General features: G+C 40.8%; 1 protein-coding gene across 8 annotated transcripts in view; it reads left to right on the forward strand.

Annotated features, from left to right (window-relative positions):
- nrxn2a (neurexin 2a) overlaps positions 1-17,776 on the forward strand; it is a 160,988-nt gene that overhangs the window by 70,709 nt on the left and 72,503 nt on the right. For 6 of the 8 annotated variants that reach the window (XR_009792612.1, XM_061804446.1, XM_061804453.1 and 3 more), the window contains 6 exons: positions 3,501-3,704; positions 6,827-6,853; positions 13,246-13,365; positions 13,430-13,811; positions 16,376-16,566; positions 16,702-16,875. Coding sequence is in view for 7 of the 8 variants with exons in the window: in XM_061804446.1 (XP_061660430.1) it covers positions 3,501-3,704; positions 6,827-6,853; positions 13,246-13,365; positions 13,430-13,811; positions 16,376-16,566; positions 16,702-16,875 (1,098 nt within the window). In the remaining variant the exon portion in view is untranslated. The remainder of the gene's footprint in view (positions 1-3,500; positions 3,705-6,826; positions 6,854-13,245; positions 13,366-13,429; positions 13,812-16,375; positions 16,567-16,701; positions 16,876-17,776) is intronic. The other 2 variants (XM_061804448.1, XM_061804451.1) reach the window with 1 other exon arrangement.

Raw genomic sequence — 17,776 nt, forward strand, 5'->3', positions numbered from 1 at the left:
AATAGATGAATAAGTGAGCAAAAAATACCGCTACAAAGCTTTTATCACACTTTGAAGTCTATTTTATTCATCACCCAGTTGGAAAGTGGCATTAAATAAATATGTACAGGAAAAAAGACCATCACTTAAAACCTAGACCTCTCATATGGTAAAACATTTCCATGTAGAGGAAAATAATCTAGATGCCCATTTGTTACTGACTTGGTTGATTTCTGATCATTTGATCATGCGAGCTGCATCACAGCTCTGAGGTTCTGGGTTCAAACCTCTGCTCTGTTGCTCCTGTGTGAGGCTAACATTTTATTCCCATCCCTGTGTGGGTTTTCTTTGTGTACTTCAGCATCCTCGCACATTTCAAAAACATTCATGCTATCTTATCCGAATACTCTAAATTGACCATAGGTGTAAATGCTGGGTTGTCATATATGCCCAGAAACTCAGTGGTAACAAGTCCAGGGTTTACCTCATCTCCTGCCCAAAGTCAGCTTGGATAGGCGCCGGCTAACCCGGGCCCGATCTAAGACAAGTAATGGATGGATGCATCGATGCATCGATGATGTGGAATCTGATCTATAGAACGTGGACATTTCAGACCAGGTTCGCATTTCTCATGCTGCATTCAAGACTGCTGAGAAAATGAGAAAAAAAAAAAATTCACATTTTACGAGGTCTGACATCAAAGGATGTTTGTCTAATGTGAACACATTGTGTTTAGGTGTAGTCCTATACAACCTTTGCATTAATTAATTTGTTCAGATTAAAATGTTTTAGGCTGCTAAAATATGTACTGTATACTGTATTTGTCTACAGGGTTAGGTTTTTTAATGTTTCACTATCGCTACGAATGTCAGATGTTGTCAGGACTGACTGGAATGATTCGTACTTACAAGCAGTCTTAAATGCAGCATATGTGCTCATCCCAATAAAGAATGCATAATATCCCAGAGATTGATTTTAGCACAGTGAACCTTTGCCAATTACTATTCACCAATTCAAATACTCGTGGGTTATTTCCAGTGAACCATTCTTCAGCTATTTGCTTCCCCTAATTCTGGTTTTGTTTTGTGTTTTTTTGTTTTTGTTTTTGTTGCTGTTGTTGTTTACTGTTTCCTTAACACTCTTGAGATGCCTCAATTTGGTGACATAGCTTAGGAAAGTAATAATTGGTGTAAAAAAAAAAATAAAAAAAGGAACTTGAAGTGATGCATCTCAACCGAGAGACGGGTTATTTTCAGTTTAGCCTGGGTTGTTTTTAGAAATTGTGGAAACTCAAGACGAACGGTTTGAAAGAGAAATGAGAAAGGCTGTTCGGGTTGTAAAGCCAACTTTAAACAAGTGGTGGAGCCTTACAATGCCGTCAATTTCATCCCTCTCGAAGAGACACAATGATTTATCCTCTAACAAATAACGACCAAGAATTTATGTTTTCAACTCTCTCTATTTTTCGAGATGCTAAATTTGGAGTTTCTGTTAGATGTAAGCCAAAAATCAATAATAAAAATTGCAAAACAATGCTATGATGTTCCCTGCCTCTCGCCCAAAGTCAGGTGGGACAAGCTGCACCTTGTACGTGACTGGAATGAGACCAAGTCCATAGAAAATGGAGGGGCTTACTAAATGCTATAATCACGCTAATGCCGGTTGGTGCATTTGAATACAAAGTCTCAGCTCTTTTGTTTGAATAGGATCCTATTCCATTGTTTCAACTGGAAAACTAATACTAATACTCTGAATTTGAACTCGTTAATTCATAATGAATACCACCACGATCAATCAAGGGCATTATAAATTGAATGCCTCAGCAATACAATATACGATGCACCTCCCTAATTAATGTACTACGACATTACATTAGGTCGAGTGGTTAGTACATCTGCTTCATAAGTCTGAGGGCCAGAGTTCAAATCCCCCACCCACTACCCCCATTCCCGTCTGTGTGGGGTTTCCATGTTGTCCCCGTGCTTGCCTGGGTTTTCTCTGGGTACTCCGGTTACCTCCCACATCCCCAAAAACATACGCGGTAGGTTGATGCACAGTTGCCCGTAGTTGTGAATGTGAACAGTTGTTTATGTGTGCCCTGCGATTGACTGGCAACCAGTTCATGGTGTATCCTGCCTCTTGCCCGAAGATAGTTGGGATAGGCTCCAGCACTCCTGCGACCCGAGTGAAGTGCTACAAAAAATGGATGGATACATTGTTATATTGGTAAATCGACGTATACAAGGCAGTCTAGGCCACAGAGGAAAAGGCAGATTATGGTTCATCAGAGCCATTCACTGTAAAACTAATTTGCAGTGAAGTTCCAGGTCTTCAGAAGTTTATTATAGAATGGTTAGTATTGTGAAGTTGCCAGCCTTTTGAGTGTTTCTTTACAGGCAAGAATCGCTCATTTTCAAGCAGATTGTTTCCTCACAGAGAGGAAAATCACAGAGAGTAGTGTGTGGGATGTATGGAAAATCCTCTCGAACACACCCAATCTTGTGTCATGGCTCCATGATGACGAGGAGTCTTGTCAGAAATCTGATTGCTGCTGCATTAGATGTCCGCTGTCTACAAATGCTTCAGGCTTTTTCTGCCATCTGCTGCAAAAGATGAAAACTGCAATGGGAATTGAAATCATGCCGTAAAACGGATAAGCTTTTAAAAGGCAATGTTCGTTTATATGTGCCCTGCAATTGGCTGGTGACCAGTTCAGGGTGTACGCTGCCTCTCGCCCAGAGTCCGCTGGGACAGGCTCTTGTAACGCCCCCCCCCCCCCCCCCCAAAAAAAAAAAAAAAAAAAAAAAACACACACACAAGAGGGGATGAACGTACAGAAAATGGATGCATGGATGGATGGTTCATATAAGTGTTGGAAATATGCATATTATATATTAATGTTGTCTTTTTAAGCGTTGAAAAGAGGAATCCAAATGCTTTCGCTGCAGTAAAGAACCTTATTTACTCACTTGTACAATAGTTAACTCAATGATTTCTCCCTGCCAATCAGCTGAAATCAAAAATAAATAAAATACTCTAATGAAATATGTATTAATAGCATATGGTTATAGGTGCACCTCAGTGGACTAGTGGTTGGCTTGCCTGGCCCACATTTTTGAGTCTTCATTCATTCATTTGTTCATCTTCAATTCCACTTATCCTCACTAGGGTCACGGACGTGATGGAGGCTATTTCAGCTGTTTTCGAGCAGGAGGCGGGTTACACCCTGAATTGGTCACCAGTCAATCGCAGGCCATGCGTCCAAATTATTTAATTAAATCTAAAGTCTAAATTCTCCATAGCTGTGACGATGAGTGTCAATGGTTGTTAGTCTACTGGGGAGGAAATACCCTGCGATTGGCTGTCAATCAGTCCAGGTAGTGTACCCCGGCTAAAAAAAAGTCTGGAACGATTGGTTCCAAATTCCTGGGAGGTGGCCTCCATTTTGATGAAATTTAGCAAATATGTGCCCTGTCCCCTACGCCAGTGATTCCCAAAGAGTTGCGTTTTCTATTGCACAGATGCCACAGTGGTGAGCTACGATGGCAGCATGTACCTGAAGGTGATGCTTCAGAGGACGCTGCACACGGAGGCCGAGGACGTGTCCCTGCGTTTCATGTCCCAGAGGGCTTTTGGGCTGCTGGTGGCCACCACGTCTCAGCAGTCAGCGGACACTCTGCGCGTGGAGCTGGACGCGGGCCGAGTCAAGCTGACGGTCAACTTGGGTAATGCCGCATCAGCAGAATACGATGGCAGATAATATCTCAGCTGACCTTTTTGCAGGAAGAGTCACTGAGCCGCTGATCTCTAGATATTAGTCCGCTGTCACTCTTTTCCCCTTACCTTCCTCGTACTATCCAACTACAGTTGCTTTTAAAGAGATGCACATCCCTTTAGTCTCTTTTTTTTTTCAAGTTTAAAAAAAGTATGAAACATTCCAATCATTTTAAACAAAATGTCTTGGGGAAAGAACTGTTGATAGATATCACAGATTATATCATAATGTTTTCATAACTTTTCTAGTAGCACTGCATGTGTGGAAACTCACATCTTATTCATTTAACTTTTATGCAATTCTTTTTTCATACTTGAAAGATAAAATTAAAGGTTTGTCGTCATCCGTAAGGAAAACGGTTAGCTTTACAGTACTAGGCACATTACACTTTCCTCAGTTTTTTTTTTTTTTTTTTTTACGGGCGAGGTGGAGGCCATACCAACAAAGAGGATAGTGCTTCTGAAGGGTTCACCGTATGACTCCAAATTGCAATTCCCTGAGCAGTTGTGCGAATGCTCAGATATGATGTCACCAAGATAAAAGAGTAATACATCAAAGGATGCTCGTCTCATCTCTCTGAGTAGCTCAGCACTGACAGTAGAACGATGTGATTGGATGATGAGTAAGTGTTTTTAAGATGATGCCATGATATCATCATTGCATTGTTTTTTTGTAATGTCCTTACACTTAAAATTACATTCTTTAAAAAAAAAAAAAAATGACATGCTGTGGACATCCTGTAAACACGTTGTACCATACCCGATAAGCCAAATGAGCAGCACATTTTGACTAAAAGGATATTTTTAGAATGTTGATCACAGCCATTGACGCTTTAGATGTCAAATATCCATGTTAACTGTGGAGGCTGCCAGTGAATGACTTAAAAATAGACTTAAAAATCCTTGTCCCAGAATTCCCTAACTCTAAATTAGAGGGGAAAAAAACAATAAGTATATAAATTGTTGATTTGCACAGTTACTATTTTTGTAAGAGCCACTTATTAAAAACTCATTTTTAGAGGTGACGGTATAAACAAGCTAGATGAACAATATTTGGCATATAAAATGTGTCAGAAAAGATATGTGCATTTCAAATCCGAACTTTGAGTTTTCCCTTGCAATGGGGCCCAGATGATCAAACAGCACGTCTTTAAATAGATCCTTTTTGTGCTTCGTTCAGTTTTCAGGAAGAGGCGATAGTTGTAGAAGGACAGCTGGTGGCTGCTTTACCAAGACAATGCACTATTCACATTCGAGATATCCCGAGTCCTGCTACTTTTCTGACACACCTTATCTATATAATATGAGCTACTCTCACAAAGCCAATCTAAATAATATAGTATATCAACTTGGGGGAATCGTTGAAAATAAAGCACTCATGATGTGGCGTGTTTTAAGACGGTGATTACAGTTAATTGCTTAACACAAGGGATTGTTGCCTTTTCAAGCAACTGTGGTCTTCTCTCTTTCCGTCTGTCTCTCTTTCTGAGTTCACGCAGAGGTCAGGTCCCATCTGGCCGTCTGTCTCTCAGCTCTTTCAGCCCTTCAATGGCTTGTCTGCAGTTCAAGGAGAAGGCAGTCAGAGACCACATTCATCACAACGCTCACATATTACACTTTCAACCTCTGTGTGGCCATTGTAACACGCAGCCCTTCACTAGGTTAGAGTCACTTCACTGAGTTTAGGGTGTTACTGAAGAACAAACATACTGGACACACACATAAACCGTATATACACACATGGCACACAGTGAAACAGTGGTCTCCGGCTTTCTGCATCCACTGCTCTGTGATGGTTGACAGCTCGGGAGCACTCCTCAGCCACGCGATGCAACATAGTCATGCACTTTGGCTGCATCGGCTTAATTATTCACAAGATGCAAAAATTAGCAACTGGGTCTATTTCCAGCCCAATGCTCCGTGAATTATATATCGTATTTAGAAGACATTAGGTGGATTTCGTCTCAGGCAAATGGTATCTGACTTGTGTTTTGCTTTGTTGTTTGTACAAGTTCAGCGTGGCTGTAGGTCGTGCAAATCGCCTCTTTCCTCTGCGTTTGATTTGCAAAATGCATCAGCACCATGCAGGCCTGCACAACAAGGAGGAGACATCTCGGCTAGCTGGAGTGCCAGAGTTAATGAAGGAGGAGCTCGGTCTGCTTGATTAAATAAAAAAGAGTTACTAATGCAATAGAAAATCATCTAAATAATCATGTATTCTCATTCCATCCTAACATCTAAACCTGGGTCACAAATCTTAGTTACATCTGATATATATTGGAATCCAAAACGAGAGCCATCTTAAATGTTTACATTTACTTTCAATATGTTTACTGTTTTTAAAATAGAACAAAATTATTGACACAATGATACACGTAATGTGTATATTCCTATGAAATGGAGCATAGCAGCTCTCTTAGATGCTGAGTTTAGCGAAAGATAGAGTAGATGGATAGACCGATCGGCACAAGAACAAATATTGACCAATTACTGTTGTACAGTACAGTGTTAAACTCATCGTATTGTGTTGTTTTAATGCAGTTCTTGTCTTGGTTCTCATTGAGCTGTTCAGGGTACCTAATGAATTGTCCTCTGAGTGTATCTGAAGGAGGAATCTTTTATAAATGCCATCCTAATGAGCAACATGCATGCTCCTTGTTAACTCCGGGCCCTAACATAGACTTTTATCTGGTTCCAATTTAAGCTTTTATTATCTGCTTCTTACGTTGTGCTCAGCGAGATGCATAGCCAAGGCGCGCATCGTCCTGGTAACCGCAATTCACACGCTGATACCAAATCCAAACCGCGGCTCAACCTCTTCTTTCACAACGACGAGGGCGCTCATTGATCAGCTCCATTCGACGGCCGACACCTGCTGAAATGTTTCCTTCTCATAATGCCCTTTGCACAGCGTGGAGGAAAGAGGCGCTTTAGACTCTCGAGGCTGTCCCCGGATGGTGGGCTCTGAGAAGCACTGACGTGTCTGCAGAATGTACCTTGAAGGATATGAAATATTTTCTCCCCACTTTTTTTTCTTCTTTTAATCTCACCATCTCACTCTCTCTCTCACCAGATTGTATCAGGATAGACTGTAATCTCAGTAAGTGTCTCCCGCCATTATCTATTATATTGTGATATTAAAAAAAAAAATCATGCACTTTGATGTAGTCATACAGTTCACTGCTCTCATGTAAAGTTAACATTATTGTGTACAGCAGTGTATTCTGCTCACAACTGGCCTTACTCTACTGTATATACAGTACGAGGTAGTCAGGTACACTTGTACAGTAAAGTGAGAAGAGCTGGGGCATAAATTCTTTACTAATGTTCTTAATACTTGTGTTTTTTTATTTTTATTTTTTTTTTACTTGTTCATTGAAGACTCAAAATTGCCCAAAAGTGTGAATATGAGTGTGAATGGTTTTGTTTGTATGTTCCCTGCAATTGGCTGGCGACCAGTTGAGGGTGTACCGAGCCTGAAGACCGTAGTAAGGATAAGCGGTGCAAAAAATGGATGGATGGTCATTAGGGTGTGAATGGTGTGAAAATTGAAATGATAAAAACTGCATTGCATGTTGCTGTAAATTAAAACAGAAATTCGAAACATCCCTATCAGGCGCCGTACCTCAGTGGTTAGAGCACTGGTTTGGTAAACCAGGGGTTGTGGGTTCATATCCCACTTGGGCCTCCACTCCCTCAGAAGGGTTGTGTCAGGAAGGGCATCTGGTGTAAAAATTGTGCCAAACATTTATGTGCGTTCATCTGAGATGACACACTGTGGTGACCCTGAAAGGGACAAGCCGAAAGAAACTTACTTACTAATAGAAACATCTCTACATCAGGCTTGGGGACAACATTTAGCATTTTGCTCAAAGAGGGCCGACCTATTTGATTTGTACTGTATAGCTGTGTGTACATATGAGTATGCACATATTGCGCAATTAAATGAATAATTTTGTAAATTATTCAACAACAATGATTAAAAATTAAAAACCATTAACAGTTATTTTCTATTTAATATTACTTACTTAATTATTGTATATATAATTGCAAATATGGCAGCATGGTGGTTCAGCTGGTAAAGTGTTGGCCTCACAGTTCGGAGGTCCCGGGTTGAATCCCGGGCCTGCCTTTGTGGAGTTTGCATGTTCTCCCCGTGCCTGCGTGGGTTTCCTCTGGGCACTCTGGTTTCCTCCCATATCCCCAAAACGTGCAACATTAATTGGATACTCTAAATTGCCTCGAGGTGTGATTGTGAATGCGGCTGTTTGTCTTTATGGGCCCTGCGATTGGCTGGCATCCAGCTCAGGGTGTACCTCGCCTCCTGCCAGTTGACAGCTGGGATAGGCTCCTGCACGTCTGCACCCCTAGTTAGGATAAACGGTACAGAAAATGGATGGATAATTACAAATAATTATACATAAATATGAATTATGTATTGATTCATAGTAATATGAATGTGGACATGTATAAATGAATATGAATTATGCATTAATTAATAGTAATTTTAACATTAGTATTAATATTTGAAATTGTACTTTAAACAGTAGGTACAAACAAATTAGTTAAAATAAATTATACATTGCAAAATGAATTATTTTGGAGGGAGGGGAAATGGGTAATCTAATGCAGGAAATTTCTTCTTATAAATGCTTGCTCTTGTACACTGCTCCTATAACCCCCACAATAATTAAAGTATTGTTACACTCATAAAAATCAATCAAACAAAGTTGTTTTTTTCCCCATCGAGCCAATGTTCTTCACTGTCATTTTATTGCACAGAAGGAGAATTTTTGACACAGCTCATATTTTAGCTCTCATTTTTAGTGTGCAGGTGTACCTAATGATTTGTCTGTTTCTGTGTTTGTGTTGCAATGCTCGGGTGAAAATAAATACGTTCCGCATTTGGGCTCTCATTGCAGTGTATCAGCACTGCCGTCAAGTATAGCCACACTTGGCATTTGATGCAATCCTGTGACTAATTAGCTCAACTGATGTCTGACGATAGCAGCCTCACTAATCAGCATTTATCTTTGTCTAAACCGTCCCCGGTTTAGACATGCAGCCATGTCACTAATCCCACTTCATCGGGTGAGCAGAGATTATTTTTGCTCTGGTTTCTCTGCGATTCAATCAATAGATGTGTATGAGACAAAATTATCAGGGCCATCAGGAAGGAAGATAGCAGGGCTTGCTGCCAATTGGGTCTCTTTAGAGTGATTGCCTTTGTGGAAGGGAGTCTATTTATAGCTACTTAAATTAGGATACGTGGTTGAATGCAAATTACTAGTTAGTTACTATTATGCAAATCCAAATGAATCGGTGATTGGACCCAACTGGTCACACTGCATCCCCAGACGTTCGTTACCCTGCTTTAACGGGTAATGATGCTCGAAAAACGTGCCTGCGTCGTCATAACTTTTAATTGTAAAAGACACTCTAATATTAAAAAAATAAATAGATAAAAAATAAGATACTTAATCCATTAAATGTAAGCAAAAATAAGAAGAAAAACAATACCATTAATCACAGTTGGTGTCTGGAAAGAAAACATCGGATTAATGAATATGAACTTCGAGCCAAGATATTAATGAGACTGTTGGAATGTTTAATGAGGATATGCTCTCACCTGAGCGGCGCCTACTTTAATTTCACTCTCTATACTACATATTAAAAAATACATAAAGTGAAGGTGTATGGTATTGGCCAAGCATATGGATTCTCATAAAAAAAAATCATCACAATACTTGAGTGCTCGCCTAAGGCTATTTATCAGCCGTTATGTAACATTAATCTCTGGTGATGTAAATAATGATCTGACAATCGTAATGTGTGTTCTTCAGGTTGTTTTTAATAATATTTGTATTGATTTACTGAGCATGCCACTCTCGAGCAGAATCTCAATTTTATGAAGAATGTATGTCAACCCATTCTTGGATCAAACTATTGATTATTATGTACATTGAAGAAACATGAAAAATCCTTTCCTTCCATATAAGTATAAGAAAAAGTTAACCCTAATGGTCAAACTTTAAATCACTCAATTATGTTTTTACACTCAGATTTGACAATGTGCGACAGTTACAAATTAAAGGATATGTTATGCTTTTAAACGGTCTTAATTGCGTAAACATTCGCTTACTACTTTTCTACTTGGGCTAAAGAACAAACACACAAATCAGTCATCTATACTTTTGCCAGGCAACATCGTAAACTTCAGGCCACTTCTTAACTGGCCATTATTCCGTTTCACATTACAACTCACGGACATCGGGTTTTTGTATACTGAACAGGTCTAACATTTGCAATTGCTGGCACCAACAGGGAACGTCATTTCCAACACACCCCTCAGAGGATCATTACTCTGGATTATTTTTTTCTAGAGTTATCCAAGAATCAAGACCTTGGACGACTTGGATTGCAAGGGTTGTGAAAATGCTCTAATTGGGCCCGAATGTCTTTGAAACCGTGCCAAACAAATCGTGCGATTTACTCGTTGTGGTGAACATTAATGGCACAAGCCCAAAATGGCAACATTTCTGTATGTGTTTACCCTTCTTAACCAGCCAATCTTAATTGCGCAACCTCAAAGGTACTGGATTTTAGCACTTTAGTTCCATTGCAGGGAGGTTTATTTAATTCTGTCTCATGTGGATCTATTGATCTGACCTGAAACATATTTTACGGGTAGATTAAGTGGGACACACATTCGGACACATTTAGGTTCATAATTGGATTGCATTGTTTTTATCAGATGCGGGTAAATTCTGTATTTTCAGGTGTTTGTTTAATGTATGGAGATGCAGAAAGTGTGGTAAAGATTTTTTTGTTTTTTTTCTGTCAATTATTTGTTGTCCTTCTCCACCAGGTGGCACTGTGCCAACATGTACAGAAAAAAGATTTGCCCTTAGCAGATCATCCAATGCATATGGGCCACTTCAATTTATCACCAAATGAGCTTATTAACGCTGCAGATATATTGATGGATGGCTGTCTTGTGGAAGAATTTGATGAGGGGGGAAATGTAAATCATGCAATTAACTCCTTAAATTATTGAGCAGATATCATTTAGGGGCAATTAGAGTGTACATCCACTTGATTACAGAATGGAGAAATCAAGTCACTTCAGCAAGGATGTGGTTTGTTTTTGTAAGGGTTGTTGGGGACACATCCCATCTCCTTCATCTTCACAAGCCAATCACAGTTGCAGCCAGCCATAGAAGGCACAATTAGGAGATCAGAATCGCAAGGTTTCGGTTGTACAAAATGACACAAGCGCCGTACTTTGTTTCTTCTATACATCCTGCTTTTAAAGTCTCATTGCCTTCTTGAAGTCAGCCTACGAAATCTGGACTCCATCTTTGAAGCTGTCTTTTTTTAAACCATTTTAGATATAAGTGGATATCAAAATGGAGACAATTTCTCTTTAGAAAAAAAGCACAAAAAGGGGTCAGAATGGTGGCAATAATAAAGGGAGCGCTATTATCACAGTTTACGACTCCCTTTAAAAACCATAAAATGCAGGAAATGTCATCATTAGTTATTCGACTATCACACTGAGAAGCAAAAATGCTCCTTATTCAGCACCACTCAATAATCCTCACTTCCTCTAATAAAGCCAGTCCTATTGTTTTTATGATGAAGCTTTGAACTATGAATGTTTTAGTATTTGTGTTGCACATGATTCTGTTCATTCTTGGTTTTCAAACACGAGAGAAAAATCCATCAAGTATAGCGGAAGCAGGCTTTAATGCCATCGATCTATGCACAGTCGATAGTGTTCAGGGTGGGGGTGATGCTTGTGGAGTGTGTCGTAAAGATAAAACAATACTGTACATGCTACGTGCAGCAGTGGTCCAAATCCCCCCCATGCCTTTGTCTCCCTCGAGGTGAATCGGCAAGGTGTGCGGAAACCACTTAATGTTTTCCCATTTATTGTCCTCTGTGCGTCCCCTGTAATTCTGCACCCAGAGAGCTCAATTAGAGAGACAAACCCCTCAAGGCGCAGTCAAGCTTAGGCATGGCCAATTAGTTTCCCAAGCGATGTCAGAACTCCTTTGAACTGGCATGTCGGCCTGTTGCGCAGGCACTGATTCAGAATGACGGCGCTGCAGTGGCAAGCTTCTGCGCCGTGACCTATTTTGAAAGCGGCGAGCAAGACAGAAAAGACTTGGTTTTACTTGGAGATAGTCATCTGCGGTCCATGTTCTCCAACGAGAGACAAACACCCAGCAGAGCACAGAACTCTACTTTGACGCAACAAAAGTCATTTGCTTTGTTTTTGAACATTTACCTGCTGTTTGTGTGTGGTGACAGCATAAGCTTCACATCACTACTGATTGGGTATTGTTCCACTCATAAAGATTCACGACAAGCGCTAACAGGCTTCCGGCGCTCTCAGCTGACGGACAGGCCGCGGACTCGCCGTGGCATCAGCGTCTTGTTTCAGAATTTAAATAACATCACAAGCTGTTCTGTAAATTGTGGCGTGCGGTGAAGATGCATTTTCGTGGCGCAGGCATGGTTAGCTAGCTAATGCCCTGTTGTAGCGGTAGAATACATGGGAAAATTAAACTTGTATTTGAATAATGATGCAAATAAAATGTATTGGACCCCAAAATCAGCAAAATGTTAAAAAAAAAGTTCAAAAATATTATCAATATCAAGAACATAATATTCAGAATCAATCATTAGCAATAAGAATATCAATATGATGTATCAACTCAATAGCCAAATGCAATTGTAGCGCACTTCTGTGATTCCTTTGCCCGCATACCGCACTTGGAGAATCAACGACCTGAGGCTCTTTTGTCAGCATAAGACCATTGTGACCCAAAACTGCAAAAAGAGAAAATGAATTCCTCTAAAAACTATTTTTTTTTTATAATCATAGAGCACTGGATTTGCGTCTGTTTTGTCATTTATTGAACCGAAGTAAGAAGGACAGGACTTGACTATTTTTCATTCCAGTAAAGGTTGAACCAATCAATGAACTGAACAAAATAAATGACATTCAGTCCTTACTATCTATATACATGTATTGGATTTAAATCATGTCTGTATTCAGGGAAAAAAATGAAAATGAAGAGATCTCAAAAACAGTATACGCATATGATACATTTAGTGTAGACAAGAATAACACCGTAGTGACGCAAAAAAAAAAACGTTACATGCACCCCCTCTCCAAACATTTGAGTGGAAACAGGCCATGTAGTTTGTGTAATAGTACTGACAAACTCAGCAATCAAAATAGTACCGGTTATCATTACACTTGCACATGTCATAAGTAAAGAAAATATATGTTTATTTCAGCTCCAAGTTTGCTCGCTCATCTTTAAACAGAAGCGGCGTACAAATGATTGGTTGCGAGAGCAATCTGTGATGGAACGCACGCCACCTGCGTGGCATTGTTCACTTTGAGAGCATCATCTGATGAGAGAACACACTGCGCTCGTTCGGCGTAATTGTCACTTGACGCTCTCCACCTCTTAGGCAAAGGACCTGAGGTACTCCTGCTGGGCGATAAGCTGAATGACAATGAGTGGCACGCGGTGAAGGTGGCACGCCGAGGGAAACATTTGCAGCTCTCTGTGGACAATGTCACCGCCGAAGGTAATTTCGGGTCGCGCAAATGAGGGCGTACGTGACACTTAACACGTGTCTTTGTCCTCTTCAGGCTTCATGAGCGGCGCTCACACCCGCTTAGAGTTCAACAATATCGAGACGGGCATCATGACCGAGCGGCGGTTCACCTCTGTGATCCCTTCCAACTTCATCGGGCACCTGCAGGCGCTCTCCTTTAACGGGATGCTGTACCTGGACCAGTGCAAGAACGGGGACATCTCCTACTGCGAGCTGAACGCACGCTTCGGCATGCGCCACATCGTGGCCAATCCTGTGACCTTCCTGACCCCGGCCAGCTACTTAGCCTTCTCCACCTTGCAAGCCTACGCTTCTATGCACCTGTTCTTCCAGTTTAAGACCAGCAGTCCTGACGGTCTCATACTGTACAACTCTGGAGACGGGAGTGACTTCATTGTGGTGGAGTTGGTCAAAGGGTGAGCTTATCGTGCTCATTTCTAACCAACGTGCAATAATATTATGATGACAATATTTTACATAATTGTTGAACTTCCTTGAAATGTGTAGCTTGATTATAGTCAGAACACAGTAGCAAATATCCACAATACCTCGTTGCAATTTTGTTTGCTCACAATTGGAATCCAACCGCGACGCACAAATCTTTACGGATGAGTTACTGCTGAACGAAATTATCATTCCGGCCATCCAACTTCGATAACGCTAGTGCTCATCAGCGTCCCGAATCACCTTGATCTTATCCAAGATGAGTTTGGGTGATGGTCGGGTACACCCTGGACTGGTCGCCAGCTAATCACAAGGCACATACAACCATTTTTTAAACCGAGACATATATCTAGGGTACTGATTAATGTAATGGGCTTCTTGGTGAACAGCCACTTCTGAAAACTGAACAAATTTGCTCATATTACCTTTAACTATATTGTTACTATTATTAATCCATCTATTTTCATAGCCGCCTATCCTCAAGAGGGTCGCAGGAGTGCTGGAGCCGATCCCAGCTGTTAATAGGCAGGAGGCAGGGTACACCCTGAACTGGTTGCCAGCCATAGAGACAAACAGCCGCGCTTATAATCACACCTAGGGGCAATTTAGTGTCCAATTAGTGTTGCATGTTTTGGGGATGTGGGAGGAAACCAGAGTGCCGGGAGTAAACCTATGCAGGCACAGGCAGAACATCCAAAATCCACAAAGCCAGGTCCGGAATTGAACCCGGGACCTCAGAATTGTGAGGCCAACGCTTTACCAGCTGATCCACCACGCTGCCTAGATAAATATCAATATGCAATACTTAATTGTCCTATCACTTGTGAGCTATTTTTTTAGAACTGGCCTGCGGGCTACTCATGTGGTCCTTTTGAGGCTACCTGCAGAAACCTTTTGGTGACATCGAATATTGCTAATAAAGTGCATTTGGACTTATGGACAATCTACATTTCATCCCAAAAGCCTGCTTTTTAAATATAAGAGGAAGTCAGAATACCCAGCAAAATCCCACTCAAGCACAGCCAAAACATGCAAACTTCTCACAGGAATGACAGCGCTGGGACCCAAACCTCAAACCTCTGATGCACTGATTATACTAGTTGACTACACTGCCCAAATTATTATTCCTATTAATTTGTACAAAACACACCAAAAAAATCCATATGGCAAATTCAAAAAAACGGGATTCGCACTCGACTTTAGTGCTATTTATCACTAGTCACATCATTAGGTCTAATCTTGAATTCCACTGCAATATAGTTTTCTAATCACCAATTTATGAGAAACACCTCAGTGCTGTTTTTTTTTCTTTTTTTCAGATCCATAACTACATCAGCAATCAAAAGTGAGCACAAATAAGATAGATTGGTCCCTTGAGTGTCTGTACATCCATTAATTACACACACAGCATTCATGAACAAATACTGTACAAAGGTTAGGGGAAATTAAGGAAAACATTAATTTGTCAGAGTGGGTGCAACTGCAGCACTGTGACAAAAATGGTACTTTCCCCTACTGAGGTCGGACCCTCACAAGCGTCTGGTCACGTAAGTGGGGCAACGGAGGGGAATGGAGGTGATGGTGCTGATGTGTTTTTGTTATTCAATAAGAAATAGGATGGTATAATTTCCCACAGACAAACATTGTACAAACATTCTCTACTGACAAACCTCGCACAAACATTCTCCAGGAAGCAATTAGTCCTTCTTGAAGTCCTGCTTGGCACTATAGCTTTCTCCATCAAAGACCTCAAGGCCGGGTAACACTTCAGTAGCAGTTTTCACGTGGCGTAATACAGCCACTCGCTGTTTGCAACTCTCACTAGTTTCAGAATTTGACATCAAATACTAACTACATGTATTTGGTGTACCCAACATTTTGCCCACATAGGCTTCAGCACAACTGTGACCTTAATGAGGATAAGCAATATAGAGAGTAGATGGATGAATGAATGGATAAACATAAACAGACTCTAAAAGAAACATCACCTCCAATAGAGGTATTAACCAATCCACTATTGAATTATATAATCAAATCATAGAATATGGCTACTTTTCTTTTACATTGTTACATATTTAGTGGAATACTTGAATGACATTTTGACCTTTCCCACAACAAAAGTGAAAGAAAAAAAAATCCATATAATGAACATATGTAGGATCATCTGGAAAGCGTTGGCTTCACAGTTCTGAGGTCCCGGGTTCAATCCCACACCCGCCTGTGTGGCGTTTGCATGTTCTCCCCGTTTTCTCCGGGCACTCCAGTTTCCTCCCACTTCCCCAAAAACAAGCAAAACTGTTTGTCTCAATGTGCCAAGCGATTGGCTGGCGACCAGTTCAGGTTGTACACTGCCTCCTGCCCATTGAGAACTGGGATAGGCTCCAGTACTCCCGTAACCCTCGTCAGGGTAAGCGGCCAAGAAAATGGATGGATGGATGGATAGATATATGGATAGATGAACACATGTAATCTGATTGGAAGCTACGATGACTGACGACAAGTCATGGGTGGAAACAAATGTCGTGTCATCCTGCAGGTTCATACATTACGTGTTCGACTTGGGAAACGGACCATCGCTGATGAAGGGAAACTCCGACAAGCCGCTCAATGACAACCAGTGGCACAACGTGGTCATCTCCCGCGACGATAACAACGTCCACACGCTAAAGATTGACGTCCGCACGGTCACCCAACACACCAATGGAGCTCGCAACCTGGATTTGAAGGGTAAATTATTTGAGTATTAAGTCAAATATATATATATATATATATATATATATATATATATATATATATGAAGGGGTTGAGTCTTTGTCACGTTCAGAATTCTGTTGATCACAAGCTGTGTTTTGTGTTGCACAGGTGAGCTGTACATTGGCGGTGTCGGGAAGAGCATGTACAGCAGCCTGCCTCGACTGATCGCATCCCGGGAAGGTTACAAGGGCTGCCTGGCGTCTGTGGACTTGAACGGAAGACTCCCTGATCTACTGGCAGACGCCCTTCAGAAGGTGGGCGAGGTGGATCACGGCTGCGGAGGTGAGGCGTGACAAAAAAAGAAAAAAATACCAACTCTGCTCAGTGTCCCATTTTCCCATTTCAGTTTGGTCGGATCCCACTGCCTCAGGTAAAATAGGACATGTTTATGCAATACAGTGACAACCACACAGTGTTGCCAAACAAAAAGAAAACGGAAAAATACTAAAATGCAAAATGGTCAAATGAAATGCATACATTTTATAAAATGGGCCAGTGGTTAGCACATCTATCCAGAGTTCTGGGGTTCTAAGTTTGATTCTCTGCTCTGGCCTTCCTGCGTGGCGGTTGTATGTACTCTATGTTAAAGAAAATGAATTGCTGTAATCAAAACAATCATACCATTTACACCACAATTAACTTCTGACAAAGGAGGGGGATTTCAGTTTTTTGCCTCACTTCACAAATGCCCCCACGAGTCTGGTCAAAACCAGGCCCCCAAACTTGATTCTTAAAGGTCAAGTGTCATGAAATGGATGATTTTTAGTATGTTATTAATGAAAAAACGGCAGCCAGTATGGACCCATCGGTTTTTTTTCACCACAAACCATGATTTTGATGTATATGGCTTAAAGTAGTTACTTTCATATGATTATAATCACAATAGAACCATGTATTTTGTAAGGAAACCAGTAATAATGTACAATATGCCAATTCAAGGAACCATGGGTGATACATAAATGTCATGAGCATACATTAAAAACAAAAGGTCATGTAGTCTTTATTTGTATTCAAATACATTTGTTTTGTGTTAGTTACCACCGCCCCACCAACCCCCATTTGTCTTCCGCCAATCATATCCCTTGACACATTTTAGTCAGACATATTCTGATCGGGCACAAGATTGTTAGCACAATATAATGCACAGTACAAGATCTGAAATAATGTTGATGTTGCTGTTTGG

This window comes from Syngnathoides biaculeatus, chromosome 18 (assembly GCF_019802595.1).
Source record: "Syngnathoides biaculeatus isolate LvHL_M chromosome 18, ASM1980259v1, whole genome shotgun sequence".
In the NCBI taxonomy this organism is placed as follows: Eukaryota; Metazoa; Chordata; class Actinopteri; order Syngnathiformes; family Syngnathidae; genus Syngnathoides; species Syngnathoides biaculeatus.